General features: G+C 40.6%; 1 protein-coding gene across 2 annotated transcripts in view; it reads right to left on the reverse strand.

The window, feature by feature from the left end:
• The window catches only part of SLC25A13 (solute carrier family 25 member 13), a 195,997-nt gene that overhangs the window by 69,592 nt on the left and 108,983 nt on the right, over nt 1–17,422 (reverse strand). The window contains exons 6-11 of one of the 2 annotated variants that reach the window (XM_023639244.2): nt 9,919–10,065; nt 7,927–8,065; nt 7,062–7,155; nt 6,769–6,853; nt 2,974–3,058; nt 2,321–2,479 (exon numbers count right to left, since the gene is read on the reverse strand). In XM_023639244.2, the coding sequence (XP_023495012.1) occupies nt 2,321–2,479; nt 2,974–3,058; nt 6,769–6,853; nt 7,062–7,155; nt 7,927–8,065; nt 9,919–10,065 (709 nt within the window). The remainder of the gene's footprint in view (nt 1–2,320; nt 2,480–2,973; nt 3,059–6,768; nt 6,854–7,061; nt 7,156–7,926; nt 8,066–9,918; nt 10,066–17,422) is intronic. The other variant, XM_014739147.3, reaches the window with a different exon arrangement.

The following is a 17,422-nucleotide window of genomic DNA, read 5'->3' on the forward strand; positions in this document are numbered from 1 at the left end:
TTTGTATACAAAGGTTAGAATACTGATTCTTAGAAATACTTCAGGTTTTTTTTGTTTCTATTATAGTTTTTTGCTAGTAATAATGGTTTCCCATTTCATCTGATCTGTCTTACCCAATGATAAGCATTTACAAGTACGCAGTTATATACAATTATTAATTAATGACTTTGTGCAAGGCACTAAAGGGAATTAATTGGTCCCCAACCAATTAATAGAAATAAGTCATCTACGAAATTAGACTATAAACCATTTTTTTAAAAACGTGAACTGCCAATCATCTCTTTGCTCTCAAGATCCAAATTACAGAATGGAACTAAACAAAGTCTTACAGTAAATCTTCTGTTTTAAAATCGTCTACTAGAAAAGAGAAGAAATCAGGGAGAAATGAACACAGGTGACTCCCAGAACTGATCTTATATTCACACCCTACTTATCCTCTCACTGAGGACCCCTGAGGGTTAAGGCATTCAAAACAGGTTAGATAAATGGCTATTTCTAAACCAGAAAAAGGGTGAGGAGCCGCCTCTTTGGGGTTCAGAGTGAGCCTCCATTTCTCTCTAATAGGCCGGCACACTCCCCTTCCCTGAGGGGCTAACACCGGCCCCTTCCATCTCACAGAGGTAATAACTAAAGCAGCAAGAGGTCTGTGGGGTGGCGCATGCCAGCGCAGCCCTCAGCACTCAGGTGTGCTTTAAGCTGTTCTGTCCATGGGGTCAAAAGGACAGGTCAAGGAAAGAAATCCAGATGCAACCAAGAAGCAGGACCTGCTGGGTGTGGTCAAAGAGGAAAGAGAAGGGATTCCAGATTAAAACAAACTGGGTCAACACAAGCACATTAAAGACATTCAGCAGGACAAAAAAAGAAGAAAAAAATTTCTCACAATTCTAAGGGCATCCATGGCATTTAATTCAATACCAAAGGAAGCCCCTAACAGCAGTTTGTGAAGCAACGCCAAGGCTCAGACGTGTGTCCAACTTGAGGTTCAAAGCTCTCCCTGCAGAAAACAACCTGCGAGAACGGGGAAGGTGGTAGCCTTTGCCTGAATCACTGCAAAGCAGGAACTGTGACATTAACCTTGTAGTAGAGGGAGACATTTCATTTGCAAGGTTTGCTGTCACCAGGAGGGAAAAGTATTTCAAATGGAAGGCAGTGACCCTTGAAGGGTCATCATCAATCACCTGGGGTCAAAGACCTTCCCAATTGTAAGACGAGGTAGGGGGTGAGGGAAAGAGGGCAGAAAAAGATCAAAAGACCTTTGATGGGCGTTATCTACCTACACAATAGAACCTGCAAAATGGAACTTCTCTGGAGTTTGAAAGCTCCCAGTTTCTAAGGTGAGAGATTTCAAGAGGGGTCTTTGTTTTTCTTAACTTGGGTGCTTAAGGTAAAGACTAGAGTCAGCAGATGGCAGAAGAGGCCCAGAGGCACAGGTCCCCATGGCTGCCACTTCCAAGGTCTGTCGCCACCGAGTACGAAAGATTAATTTCTTCTTCTAGAGCAAGTACTAGTCGGAGCGGGGAAGGAAGATCCTGCCAGTTTTGCGGTTGCCAAATGGTAATGTGGCTCAGCTTCAACTGCCTTGAGATACTGTGTTTTCCTGGATGCAAATAAACTTACTTCTTTTCCCTTCGTAGAAGGCAATCACAAAGAGAGGGCTGGGAAGCAAAGTCCTGCCTCTTTAGGCCAATGTAGTGGAAAAGCAGGCAGGGTCTTGGGATCCTTTCTATCAGTGATGACATATTTTGCTACTGTTCTCGTTGCTTAATGAAACTTAGACGATGAAAGAAGCAGCAGGGCACAGAAGGACTGCCTGGCTAGAGTGGTGTGTCAATCAGCTCCACTGGGCACAGAGTCCGAGGAAAGGAAGGGGCACCCTGAACTCAGAAAGAGACAGTAGAGGAGAGCTCTCCTGAATCCTCAGTTACCCGTTTGATAGACTTTTTCCTGGTATATTCAAGGACGATCAATCCCCCAGGGGCTCTCTGTCCTGTCCCCAGGATGCTTGCCTCTATTAGCTGGTGATTGAAGTTGTTTCAAGAACATAAACAATACGAGCTTTTTAAAAACTCACTGAACACATTTATAAAAATAATTTTAAGAAACAAAACGTACGACAGAGCAATACAAAAGGCTTTCAGATTACGTGCTGTTCTGATTAGCCATGCCCTAGAAGCCTCCAGCCTACTTCCATTAGCATGGATAATTGAGAATCTGCTGCATTTCCATTTTAACGCAGTCTCTCTAACACATTTCAGGCATTCGGATGGAAAAACCTTTGAGTATTATTTCACCTTACACGAATTTAGCACATGGCACTAACCTCTATACAGTCCAAAGAAGCCTTCATAGCGTAGCACTTTCTTAAAACAGTCAAAGCTGTTTTTATACATAAGTTCTCCCACAAACGAGCCAGTTGATCGTTGGTTCTGCATGCGAGTTTTTACAAGATCAATAGGATACACGGCAGTAGCTCCGACAGCTAAAATCAAATAATACCAATATTTCAGAAGGAATTAAGGTCAGTTGGAGGAAAGGGGAAGCTCGTGAAAGTCAGAGAAGACTGATAAAAGGAGAGAAACAAATTTTGCATGGGCAGATTTTAAAACTGCACTAACTTTCTATACTCTTAATAAACAACTGTGGATGTTCATTCAAGTGTCTCCTTATAAAAGCACATCGTAGACAGTTCAAATTTAAAGAAGCACATCACTACAGCCTAACCTCATTACTAACCTGTCTTTAGAAAGCCGATCTGCAGATAAGCAAGAGAAAAAAAGCCATTCCCTCGTCCCTGGTCACATGCAGGGATGGGGAAGAAGTTCCCTTTGCTCTTGTCCCATCTCAGGTACAGACTAGTAACTGGCTTGGGGAAGACCAGAGAAGGCTTTGCCCTTTAATATTTCTAGGTGGAAAATCAGAGAAAAAATAAGAGGAACAAGAAAAATAAAAAGTTTGCATTCATCCGTGACTAACCTCCAGCAACAGAACCCAGACCAAACCTGTAGGCCGACTCTGCGACTTGTAGGAGAACTGGTCGAGATGAATTGACTGAGGACTTCTTTGCAAGCACAGCAGTTGGAGAGCGGGAAGACAGGAGGTAGAAAGGATAGAACAAACAAGAGCACAAATTATTTTTAAAAATTACCCCTGGGTTCTAAATTCACGATACAACTAAAATGTCAAACAGGAAGGTAGGGCTAGATTCTCTAAGTTCTTAATACTGAAAAGTTATTACTGCTGTTAATGCTTAAAATCAAATTTAACAGAATGAAAGGCATTATGTACCCCCCAAAAATGTTATGAACCTATTTTCAAATGTTCAATTCTCATTAGTCACCGAAGAGATACAAATTTAAAAACATTAATGAGAGATCATTCTTCATCAATCAAATTGGCAGGTTTTGGGGTTTGTTTCTTTGTTTGCTTTTAATGGCAATACTCAGCCTGGCAAGAGTTGATGAAAACAGGGCTTCTCAAAACTGCCATTTAATCAAGTATAAACTGAAGGGAAACTTGGTAATATATACCCAAACCCTTAAAATGTATATGACCTTTGACCTTGCAATTCTACTTGTAAAACGTTAGGGTAGAAAATAATCATGTACGGAAACAAGGATCAAGCTACAAGAATGTTAAAAGAAAAAAAATGGGGCTGGCCCCACGGCCAAGTGGTTAAGTTCACGCGTTCTCTTTCAGTGGCCTGGGGTTTCACCAGTTCGAACCCTGGGCGTGGACACAGCACTGCTCATCAGGCCATGCTGAGGCGGCATCCCACATAGCACAACCAGAGGCACTCACAACTAGAGTATACAACTATATACCAGGGGGCTTTGGGGAGAAGAAGAAGAAAAAAAGATTGACGACAGATGGCAGCGCAGGTGCCAATCTTTAAAAAAAAAAGAATGTTAAAAAAGATACTGTAAAAGAATATATGATATTAAGAAAAATGTTCATAAGGTATTATAAAGTGAAAACTGGTTAAAAATAATATGGCTGGGAGACAGGTATTCACGACACGATTCTACCTTTTTAAACATTTGAACTATTTCATGATAATCTTTTACAAACAATATTAAGGACTGTGTGCAATGTTATTTTTTAATGCAATTATTTTTTTATGCATATAAAAATAATACTAACATGTTGGCTATCCTACCACCCAGAGACATTCAAAATATTTACAGTGGCCACAACTAGGTGGTTGTATTACAGGTGATGGTTACTTTCTTCTCTTTTTGTCTGTCTTTTCTAAATTCATAATTCAGGCCAGTCAGTTGTTATTTAATTGTTGTTCTTTTTTTTTTTTTTTGAGGAAGATTAGCCCTGAGCTAACATCTGCTGCCAATCCTCTTTTTGCTGAGGAAGACTGGCCCTGAGCTAACATCCATGCCCATCTTCCTCTACTTTCTATGTGGGACACCTACCACAGCATGGCTTTTGCCAAGCGCTGCCATGTCTACACCCGGGATCTGAACCGGCGAACCCCGAGCTGCTGAGAAGTAGAATGTGTGAACTTAACCGCTGTGCCACCAGGCCGGCCCTATTGTTTTCTTTTGACCTATTATCCTTACAGTGTTCTTGATGTCAGAACATTTCAGAGTATTGCATTTCTCTGTCTACATAAATAAAATAGTAATTTTATGTCACAGAGAGTTGTCAAATGAGGGTGGTATATAGTTATTGTTTAATAAATACCTGTTGAATGAATAAATACATTCAATAAAATTAGTTTTTTCAAAAGCCACAATAATTAAAATCCATGAACAATAAAAATAATTACCCACTCCAGCTATCAACCTACTAAATTTTAGTTGCTGTCAATGTAACACAATTCCAATACAACGAGATAATTTGGAAATTCCTTCAAAGTCATTTAACCGAAAATAGCTTTACATAGAAATAACGCATCTTTTAGAATGTAAAACATTTCTTCTGCAAATTCCATGGGGTGTTTTCAACTCTATCCCTGTATAGCTGGAAGTCAATAGTAACTTTATTTTGACAGATGCATCCATAAGACAGGCACTGTTTTATTTACATGGATATACATGCAATGCTTAGAGAGGTTCTGGAATCAAAATAATGAGTGAAAATACTATGAAAATAATGGTGGGCTGTGCCCTACCACTATCACTAATTCTTCATCTAAAAAACAAATAAATGAAATCCCAGACTTTTATTTAACTTTTCTGAAGCTAGAAATGTAGCATGCTCAAGAAATGAGACAAGAGAGATTCCTACTCTTGCACTCCTCTGTTGAGGATAACTGCTAGCACCGAGCCTGCCGGGTGGGTGACCTCCATTGCTTGAGTCTGTCAATGTTGTCAGGCCCAGTGGGGTTCATATAGTAAAGAATATTCCAGGCAAGGCCATTGTGAACTGCTCTAAACCTCTAAGCAGCAGCCAGTCACTTCCTGCTGTAAATCTCATCAATCTCATCTAACCCTTTCACGGCTGGTATCAACAAGCACCCATCATAAACTCTCAAAAGCTGCGGAGGGCATGAAGGAAAAATTGCGGGATACCACTGCCAGCTGGAGAACAGGAGGAATCTAAACAAAAACTTCTCTGCTTTTTCTTAATCCCCAAATTTCTACAATAGCTAGTACCACAGAGACGAAGAGATAATCATCTGGTAAGCAGTGTTTAAAAATCAAAGGGAGGGGAGAGCAATGTTGCTTCAACCTCTGCACGTGATTACACAGTTCTCTCTCCCGCACTCGGGGAAATCAGCTTCCGCTTTTAACAGCAGCCAGCTGGTTTTCCAGAGGTGCCTAGTTAGGATTTACTGAGCACACACCCACCACTTCGAGTTACACCGTGCACACAAAACTCCCCACTGCATTGGGGTGGGAAAGCACTAAAGGGAGGGGGTCCTGGCTCGAGGCCTGCCAGTCCTAAAAATGTAGCCCGCATCAACCCATTGTGGTCAAACTGGCGTCTCTGTACAGACCCAGAGCTCCATGCCAAAAACTGTTAAGTCTCCCAGGATTCAGAGATGGCTTTGCCTTAAAGGAGGTATTTTTCTAAAACGATGCTCGTCTGTGAGTGGATTTACTTTACAAACATCATGTGAGCCCCACACAGGCCATGAAGGCTTTTATTCTCTAATCGTGATCTACAGAAAGTCGAGCAAGAGTTAAATGAGGAGGTCCCATGTCTTAAGTTTCTGACTCCCACAACTTCAAGAGATCGGTTTCTGTTAACCATAAAATAAAATTTAGCATTCCTCAAATTGTTTCCACATAACTTATGAATCCTTTCACAGAGAAAATAGGTCTAAAAGCCTTCAAACTATGACTCCAGACTAAACAAAATTATCTCATTTTGATATTCAGAAAAACGGAAGGCATGGCAGTTAGACAATGCACTGATGAAGTACCTCTCTGCGGAGCAAAGACGGCTTCCATTTGGCAATGCGCCGCTTCGCTGGGGACAGCGACACCAAAATAGGACGCCTTCCCCACATCTCTCACCATGAGATTTAGTGAAGAAGAAAAGCTCTTCTGCCTATTCATGGAGCATTAGGTTCCCAATATTTAGGAAATCATCCCATCTTCGAGAGAAATAAGCAAACACTAGTTATCTGTTAATCAGAACATCTCTAAGTAATTTCTCCTTTCAGCCTTTTGAAATTGTCTAGATCTTTGGTGCAAAGTGGAAAAATGGCAGGTCAGATACCAGTGCCAAAAAGGCAATTGCAAGTGAAAAGGGGTGGGGGGGGCCCACTCAAGAAACCCCAGGAAACACATTTGCTCCTGTGCCCACCTGCCTCTGGGCCTCAGCCAAGTTGAAAGGCAGAGTTCCCTCTTCCAGAGGAGCGATTCGTTCAATGTCTGCTAAGGTCATTCGTCTGGAGGGAAAACAAACACAAGCAATGACAAAATACAAATTTATTAAAATTTACATTATGGGACTTTAAAACGTTCCTTTTCTTGTTTCCCATATTTCAGTCGTCTTTAAATTGGCTTCTTTCTTTCTAGGTTTGCTTCCCTCCTCCCACTCCTACCTCCTAAACTTCTTTTATTAAGCTAATGAAGAAAAAAAAAAGGCCAACTTACCCCCGTGGCTCATATAAATCTGCTAACTGAAACAAGATGTCAACTTCCATGGGTGTAACCTGACCAAATTTCTGAGCTGCCAGAACAAACTCCTCTGTATGGAAAAAGAGTTAAAAGAGAAAGATTCAAGAAGGAATAGCCACTAAACGCAGCATTAACTCAAGGCACCGGAACAAGTGAACATCAGAAATTTCACTATCATCAGTCATAGAATTCAAGTCAAGACAAACAGGCTAAGAATTTTTGTAGTTCTTTCATTCATTAGGAAAGAGGGCGCAGCAGAGTTTCTCTGACACTGACTTTACAATCTTGGTGTCACCTGAGGGCTTTGAATAAATGACACAGGATCTTAATCAAATTGCAGGTCAGAGAAAACAAGGAAGCAGATATGAAACATCACATGCATAGGTTCCAGGAGGTTGCATTAGTGAAGCTGTGGAATTCCTAAGGGAATCCTCGGTTTAAAAAAAATCTCACTGAAATGCTGATGTCTTGCTCCAAAACTACAGATCAACACACACTGTCACCAGTATAAGTTTATGGAATTTCTCATGCATCTCTGAAGGCCATTTTAGAGGCTGCCAATTAAGCTCAGGTTCTAGTAAGATTTGAAAATATTTACGAAACTTTACATGGTTCCCTCATTCAAAGACTATCTTTGGTTTATTTAAAACTTGCCAAAGATTGCTTTGTTTGCTTTTGTTTGTCTGATCAAAGGATGGAGAACACACATGTACCATATGGTTAATGTGTGTCAGTGGGATAGAAAAACCTATAAAATAAACCCTTGGTTGCCTTCTTCATCCTAATAATAATAATACACCAAGATACTTGCAGGCAAGAATTCAGATTTATTCTCACTTACCCTTAGTCACCTCTACATCTTTCCTGTTGCCAGCCAGAGTGCTGTAGATCTTTCTAATGAGTTCCATGTTGTTAAGAAGCGAATTAAATCCATTAAAATAGGAGAAACTAACTTGATGGGACGTGGTACCTCCAGCAGCCTTAAGTAAGTTGAAAATAAGAAAGCAGAGAAGAAAAATGAACAAAGAATTTATAGAATGAAGAAGATTCAGAAGTACATATATAAAATGCTAGTTTTGGAAGTAATCAGGGAAGTGTGTATAAGAAATGGCCATAAGGATTTTTCTTTCACATTAAAAAAAAAAGCCATAAATGATTTTTAGAAGTAACTGCAACTAATCATGACCAGAACTTGTACTCTCCAAACAAGTCCTAGAAAACTAAATAAATACATGTGTAGGATTATAACAACAGGACCAGTAGTAATTTACCGAGTTCAAATTTCAATTGGAAATGTTTTATAAGTTTGTTTATTTCAACTAATGAGCAATTCTTAAAAGCTTAGACATGTAAAAGTATATTATACACATGCACACGTGTGTGCTTAAACATGCAAAACTATATTATACCAACACAAAACATGCTATGAAAAGTGGTCAATCTAACATTAATATCATGATTTGTCATGTTACTTATAAGTAGCAATAAATAATCATTTAAGTACAGACTTTACATTGGTGGGATTTCTGGCAAACAAGCATATTATGGTAAAATTATGAGATGTCATATGCTTTGATGGAGGTTAAGACCGGTCAGAATTCTGATAATCAGAATTTGTAAGAAACCATATTTCTTCACAGGGGCAAGGGAAACAGACAGCACGTCCATTATGAATGGAACTTCAATTTGAGGTTTCCAATTCTATCGTTCCCTAACAAGGCAAAATATTTTTATTAGGAAAGCACTTCTTTATAAGGTAACAACCATATAAATCTTCACTTAGTAATCATTTAAAATAGCTGACATGAGAGTTTAGAATGGAGAAGGGAAGGGGGGAACCAATAAACGGAGCTGGATTAACACAGTGCCAGAATGAGAAAGGCCTTGTCATAAGGCCATGTCTCCAAAAAGAGGCACCAGGAAGCAAAAAAAAAAAAAAAAAAAACGAAAAATGACAAGCTACCCTGAGTTCCTGCCTATGGTAAGCATTGTGGGAAACTCAGATGATGGTGAAAATGCTCAAAAAGGCTTCTCCCTGGGATTAACAAGAGGAGAGTTATCATTGTTTAAGCGTCCCCAAATTTGAGAGATCATCAGAATTATCTAGGAAGCTTTAGAAACTAGGTTATAGGACCTCCCCACCTGTAGATGATGAATCGGTAGGCCTGGAAGAGACCTTAGGATCTGAATTTGTAATTATCATCCCTGGTGATTCTTATGGTCCATGATCAAGGCTTGGGAACCACCACCACAGAATGTTCCAGGACACTCTCTGGGACCTTGATGTGAAGAGAGTGGCTGCACAGCCACCAGGATGGAAGCTCTGTGACACAGAATAGTAGGGCTCCTCCTGTCACATGTGCCACTGTGGCCTCAACACACACGTTAAAAGAACAAGTGAATCTAAAGTTCAGGGTTCCCATTCTGCTGACTACTCAAACAAATATATCTGTAGGCATCAGTTTTTTAAAAAATTTTACCTTGGAGAATAGACAAAAGTGAAGATGAACATTCGACATACCTCAAAATATAAAGCAAAATTAGTATGTGATCATAAATTTCTTTTTCCTTTTTTTAAAAAAAAGAACCAGTTAATACATTTCTTTAAGATATTCCATATTATCCAGGTAACAAATTAACCTATCCACTAAAACTAGCCCAAACACACACTGTCTGTAAGTTTGGTCATATATATGATCACATTAAGAAAATGTTAGTGTTTTAAAGAGGAAAAAACTCTACATAATTTGTAAGAATTGTTCTTATAATCCCTTATTTACTGAGCTTACGCTAGGTAGAATAAACTACTTCATTAGAGCAAGTTACAACTTACAGCTACCAGACATTCTTCTACAAAAGGTGTCAAGACGTGGCGGCGGATGGTGACCATGATGTCTCTGAAGTCAATGGCTGTGACTTTTCCGGTCCTGGCATTGTCCCTTTGCACAAAGGCTTGCTTTGCATGCTCCAACTGTATTTCCTACAAAGAAAGAAGGTGAAATACTTAATTTATGTTTCTCAATCACTATAAATAACTTCTCAATTTCAAATTAGGGTGAAGAAATACAGATTATATCTTGATTTAACAGCTCCATCTGCTTGTTAAATAGCACCCACCTCAAGCTATTTTCTCTTTCCAAAGAGAGAACTTTGCTCAGACCAGTGAACATAAAGTGGAAAGTGCATTCCACCTTATATCTCCTACTCAAAGAAACCGAATCACTTCCATGCCCTGTTAGAGTCCAAGGACACAAAGAAAATAAAAACTGGAATGAAGTTTGGTAAGCTCAAAGATGTGGCCAAACCCAGCTTAGGTGATGCAGATGATCAAAGGAAAAACACCTACGGGGATATTAACCTCTCTCCACAGCGGAAAAATTCTTAATGGTAACCTGGTCCACAAACATGTGACATAACAACAGACTGAAAAGGGCGGTTCTCTTATGGAACATGCTACTCCTCTAACAGGGTTTCTTAGCCTTGACATTATTGCCATTTAGAGCAGGTTCTCCCTTTGTTATGCGAGGCTGTCCTGGGCATCCCTACCATCTCTCTTCCCATTAGATGCCAGTAGCTCCTTCAGCCCAAGGCCATTACAATAAAAAATGCCTCCAGAGAGGGCCATGTGTCCTAATTGAGGACCACTGCTTTAGAATTAGGAACTGGATGGTATGTGAGTCAGAAGTAGCTAAACCATGGCAGGACCAATGGATATTTGTTTTAATTCACATGGTCTAGAGGGGAAGCCCAATCTTAGACTTCTGTTGCTATTCCCAGGGGATAAGTGTACACACAAAAGAAAACACAGCCTCCTATCAAAACCCATCACATGCCATGAAGGAGAAGCACTCGTTCTGCAGAGAGCATTTTATTATCGTCCTCGGGCCACTCTGCCCATTTCCCAAATGGGCCTTGAGAGTGAGATCTAATCTCTATGGAATTAAAAAGCATCACTGATGTGGTTCTCAAGGACTTCAAATTATTCAAATAAAAATAAGTTTTTTCTTAACATTGGTGAGATACTAACTTATAGTTGAGTAAAAACATTTGTCCTTATGAAGTAGTGCAAACTAAACTATGGGAGAAATGACATGAGTTTGATAAGGCTTTAAAGCACTGCATCTCCCTTCTAGCCAGCCCTGGTGGTCTAGTGGTTAAGATTCGGCACTCTCATCTCCATGGACCTGATCATTTCCCGCTAAGGGAAACAGACCACCCGTCTGTCGGTTGTCACACTGTGGAGGCTGTGTGTTGCTGTGATGCTGAAAGCTATGCCACAGGTATGTCAAATACCAGCAGGGTCACCCATGGTAGACAGGTCTCAGCATAGCTTCTAGACTAAGATAGACTAGGAAGAAGGAACTGGCCACTTGCTTCTGAGAAACTGGCCATGAAAACCCTATGAATAGCCCTGGATCATTGTCTGATACAACGCCGGAAGATGAGAGGATGGCGCAAAAAAGACAAGCAGCGTTCTGCTCTGGTCTACACAGGGTCACTAGAATCGACGTTGACTCAATGGCACTAACAAACAAACTCTCCCTTCTCTTCCCCGAGAGAGGCAGGCAGATGAACGAAGACTGATAAAATATTAATGGTAATTAAAGGGTAATGGGGACATGGGGGTCATTATACTTTTCTACTTTTGTATAGTTTGAAAATGTCTACAATAAAAAATTTAAAAAGACAGTATAATAGAGAATCAGAGTTCCTATCCTACTCAAAAACCTCTTCTCAGTTACGGCATCTGCCAATTTGACCCAGCCAGTTCCTGCTGAAACTCTCTTCTGGGACCCTCATCTTTCTAGTGCCTCTTCCACTCACTCCTTAAATAGGAGGCATTTGTCAGACCTTTAGACTCAGGTCTTCTCACTCTACTCTCCTGGACAAAGACCTTCCCTCCCAAGGCCTCAAAGATTTCTTATAAGGCTTGACTCCCAGATCCGTTTTCTCTCACTCCTACCTGCTGGACCACAGAGAATATATCCACGTGGGTACCCTGTAAAGGCCAAAAAATCACACATTGCTGAACCCACTATTACATGTCCCCCATCCAGCCCTCAATCCTGGTGTCTCTCCTATGTCCAAAACAATTATTGGCATCTTGTTTCCTGGTTATCTAACATGGAAATCTGTCGCTTTCAATTCTCTAAGCTTCCTTTCCCCCAGAGTAAATCAGTTAACAAATTGTGTCACTTGGACCTTTGAAAGTTCACTCAAATGCATCTTTTCTTCTTCACTCCTGATGTCACTGGTTCAGGCGCTCCTCAGACCGCATCGGGCCCAACTGTCAGTGAAGCTTCTCTCTGACCTCTGCAGTCCACCTTGTTCACATTAACAGCTGCCTTTCAGAATCTCAGATATGACCTCCATCCCCCTCTGCAGAAACCTCTGATGGCCTTTCATCATAAAGAGCCATCTCTGAAGGAGAGTATTCAAGATTCGATGAGGAGTTACTCTCAGCCTGGTCTCTAGCACCCCATGCCCAGCCCTGCCAGATCTTCCACACCTTGGGGCCTTTCTTCACATTCTTCTCTCCACCTAGCATAGACTGCTGGCCCTTTCTCTAGCTTCTGGAATCCCACCACACCCACCAAATAAGTACATATAACTGGGCCTCCTAATGGAAATAACTGATCCGATCTCGTGCCCCCTGCCTGAACCTAAATTATAAGACTTGTCTGAGTCCATCTTACATTAAAATCAGTTGTTTACACTCCTGTCTTTCCTCCTACCTTGCCAGGGAAAAGAGACTCTGTCCTGTTCATCCCACTTATGGTGTGGGCGGAATGCTTTAGACATAGTAGGCACTCAATAAATCAGAGACATAACTATCGGTAATCGGTATTCTGTAAAACCAATTGAATGAACAAATCATGATCTATTGAACAAAAAGGGGTTCTCTGTACAAGTGCTTCCAATTTAAGAGGAAGGCAGAAGCCAACTGTTAAAACACCCTGTAGTGAAAAATGACCACAGTATGTATTCAATCGAAAGTAAATGAACACAGCTCCTTTGAATTGCCAGACCCACTGCTAAAGCTATCGTAAGCCAAGATTACTCTTAACAATAGTAGAATGTGTGTTCAGTTATTTACCATTTCCCCTAGTTTATAACTTATAGAGTCTTAGCAATCCTCAGACACTTAGACCAAAAACAGCATCGCTTTCCCGGGCCACCCCATCTCTTCAGAATGCAGGGAGCAAGGACACTAACACCAACCTAGGTGTAATGCCAAAATGGGTAACGGACACCAAGTGGGGGCCAACACTCACAGTGCGGACAGGGCGTGCACTTCTAATGAGGATGGAGCCACTACACATCTCTGTGCCTACACTTCCATGATTAAACATTTACTAGCAGGGATTCCTTGCTCATGGAATAAGAAAGCACTTTCAACCATAATGATGACCAACTTGAGAATACACTTGTAACAGCTCTTAAACAGTGGGGACATTATAAATTCCAGAAAGAACAAGAAGCTAGATCTATGTAGTTTTCTAAAGAGAAGGATATAATAAAAAACATTTACTTAGGTGTTTCTCCAACTTTGAAAGTAGTTTACTAAAGATGTGGGTTGCCTTCTGAAGAACATCTGTCTATGCCGTGATGGTTTCTTCTTCCAGGTGAAGAAATGAGACTTAATTACCTCAACTGATACGACCACCATGATAGCATTCAGCGAGCATGTTTTATGCACCAGACACTGTTCTGAAGCACTTTACAGGAATTCATTTAATGTTCACAGCCATCCTAGGAGGTTGGTACCATTATTAACCTCATGGTAGCAGTTGAGGAAACTCAAGTCTCCTGACAGGAAGCAGCAAAGCTAGAATTCAAACCCTGGCAGTTCCGCCCACTCACAATGCTCCTAATACTTCACTCTACTGCACGGGGAGCTGGGCGAATGCTACTGTCAGGAATTTGATTACAAAATATATTTGACACTTAGGAATCTTAATAGATTATGAAATCTCATGAAAAAGTAAAAATTCAATTCGCTTTATTCTTAATGAACCAGATATTTTCGGTTGCCAATTTTCATGAGAAAACAATAAAATTCCTGAAAGTTTTTCATTATGGCTAAAGTCTTCTGTGCACTCAGAGTCCCAGATTGTTCTCCCAACGATGGCAGAGACCATGCAGGAGAGAAACCAAATCTAAAAGGCCTTGTCCTGGCCTTGCTTTCTGTTTGCTGCTTTCTCATAACCCCAAGAGACTGAAGAGGAGAAAGACAAATAAGGAGGCCTGTGGGAGCTAACACATTGGTACTCCATAAATACTTAACTCGAGAATGAAACACCTTTGAAATAAAAATCCAGGCTCACTACTTATGGCAGAGTGACTTAAAATCAAAGCTCTCCATTGGCACCTCCAAAGCTATTTAGGGAAAACTGAACGCGTACTTAGGGCTATCAAGACCCTGACCTATTCTCCATCCAAACCCAGAGGGATAAAACTGGGACAGAGAGCATTTGGTACGCACGGAATGGAGCCTGTGTAAGAGAATGTTCATTTCCTAAACGAAAGGGACCAGACTGGATAAACTCATCATAAGTGCAGGGTAGGGAAGAACAATGGAAGAAGCAGTAGTTACATTCAAACATTTAAATCTGAATAAATAAAAAGTTCTTAAAGGTTAAAGGACTATCAGGTAAAAAAGAAGTTAGATGGGCTCTCCACATTTCTTAAGAAAAAAAATCAAAGGAGAGAAAATAGAGATCAGGTTTCAGCACAAAAACACAGAAGTATTTAATCTGTACAACTATTCAACAAAGAAATGGGCTACCATGTGAAGTAGCAGGCTCCAGTCACTGGAAATATTCAACTATAGGCTGAGGAACATGTGACAAGGAATTTATTTATTTTAATAGAGAGGATTATGGAAGCAATATGTTATGATGACAAAAACCTGCAGTTTGGAACAGGAATGGGCACAGCTCAACATCAGTCCTGACACTCCTAGCTGGGAGAGCTTAGGGGACCGTGTCTGCCTCTCAGACCCCAGCAACACCTACCATACAGGGTTGTAAAAAACAGACGTCATGCATGACAGGCACTTAACAAACAGTAGCTTTGATTTTTGTCAAGGTGAATGGATTAGAAACCTCTAAAGCCCCTTCCAATATAAGTTCTTTGAGTCTTTCAAAAAATTACCTGGTAAGGAAGAGTGGTTCTGCTGAGTCATTTTGAACTAGCCACAGGAACAGTGTGAAGACCAGACAGGGTGGAGAATGACAGTAACAGCTGAATGCTTCAACACTTACTCCAGGCCAGGGGCTATGCCAAGAACTTCAAAGACAGTATTTCATTTAAGCCTCACAATAATTCTGCAAAGTAATAATTATCTTCTCTTAATAATTACATCCTCTCTTACAAAGAGGCACCTGAAGCTCAGGGAGGTTAAGTAACTAGTCCAAAGTCACACAGCTAAGGAGTGGCAAAGCTGAGATCTACACCAAGATATTGTCTGATTCCAAAATTGAGATTTTTAACCAATAACTTATGCTGCCTTGGGTAAAATCATAAGTAGATTTGGACAGATGACTGGAAAAGAGATTTTAAGAAAAGTTTTGGTGATAACTTGTATATAAAAACGGAGCAAGATATATCTCAAAGACTTCTCCCCTGAGATTACGGGGGAGATGGGAGAATGTACCACAAAGGAAAATACTTAAGGAGAAAGAGATGAGGTGGTTGACCACAATGAGAAACTTGGAGTGAGACGAGTTTAAGTTATAAAGAAAAGTTAAGCTATAAACAAAAGAAAGCTGGAGGTGCAGGTAAAAGTTTAAATCGGGGAAACGCAGATAGGATTTTAGGGAGAAAAGCCAAAAGGCTAATATTTACTAAGTGTTACTAAGTGTGTGCTACGCTCCAGGGACTGTTGTTTTTTCCTGCTTCATCTCTTTGAAGCCTCCTGACAAGCTTATAAAGGGTGCTCTACCATCACCTCCATTCTGCATACAGAAAAAGGAGGTGAAGAGCAGCTGAACATCATACGACACTAAGGATGAAACCGGATATGCCCCTGGGGGGGTCTGGCTCCAGAGCCATAATCAACCTATATGGACTGCCTCTTCCTTTTAAGGGGAGGCCTACCGAAAACCAGAAGGAAAAAGCAATACTCGTAGAAACATATGAGATCATCCCACAGTACATACAAAGGGCAGGCAGATGACAAAAATCTAACTGATACTCAAATAAGTGAGTACAGACAATAAAATCGAGGGCCTGAGACCTTGTGGAAACCCAGAGAGGTGGGAAGCTGGCATAGCTCTGCAGAGAGCTCTTCGTGTCGGGCAATGGGGTGCTTGCTAAATGGCGCTGACGGACACAGCAAGGACTAAAGAGAAAGGGCCCTCCTCCACCTGAGGCCACAAGGTCATGGAGCGAGCAGGGAGCTGCAGAGCTCTCTCCAGGGCAGTTCTGCTCAAGCACAGGAAGGGAGGCCCAATTTCTCTTTAACATTTGCTAGGGAACTGTTTTCTGTTCCCTCTATGCTGGTGCGTGATGATTAATGGAATAGGCTTTTACTGCAGCAGTTTCCAGCTACTTCAACACACACATTCAGATTGCTGTAGGGAAAAAAAAACCAAACTCTTCAAAATTGCCTGCTGTACAGAAATAAACATATGTAGGGGTTACACGACTTTAGGTCTAACAGTCACACTTCTAATAGTTCCAGGCCCCATCATTTCCTTAATAATCTACAATTTTCAAGTGGGTATATTTTGAATGCAAAAATTCTCTCCACCTCTATTCAGACATGTAAGTTTGTGCTTCACCCTGAGAACAATTTATCAGGAACAGAAAAAACTAGATCAATAGACCCTCAAAACAAGCAGCAGATCTATATGATTTATGTTATAAAGCCAAGAACACCAAAAAAGGTCTCTGGATAGTTTGCACTTTTGTGTTTTGTACAATTGTGAAACTTAAAAAAAAAAAGTCTAAACCTTGAATAAAAGAAAGGAATCATCAGTAAGGATACGATTCAAAAGAATTCCTTTTTAGGGGTGGCGACAGAAGAATTCTGGGGAAGAAGCAGGTATAAAGAAGGTTTGCTTAAAAAATATGGTTTCACATTTAGCCCTATTTCAAACAAATTCTATATTACCTCAAGTATCAGAATCTGTATACTATTTAACATAAGTATCTACCTCATTTCCATAATCCTATGCTAATTCGGAGAAAAAATTCTAATGAAAGATCCACATATTCTTACATGGTGGAACGCAGCAATGAAATAGGTAGAGAAATAAGCAGTTCTCATTTGTAACATTTTTCTGTGCTCCCTGCACTCAGCTCAGGCAGTCAGACTTTGAGAGTCCAGG

The sequence above is a fragment of the Equus caballus genome, chromosome 4, assembly GCF_041296265.1.
Source record: "Equus caballus isolate H_3958 breed thoroughbred chromosome 4, TB-T2T, whole genome shotgun sequence".
Lineage (NCBI taxonomy): Eukaryota > Metazoa > Chordata > Mammalia > Perissodactyla > Equidae > Equus > Equus caballus.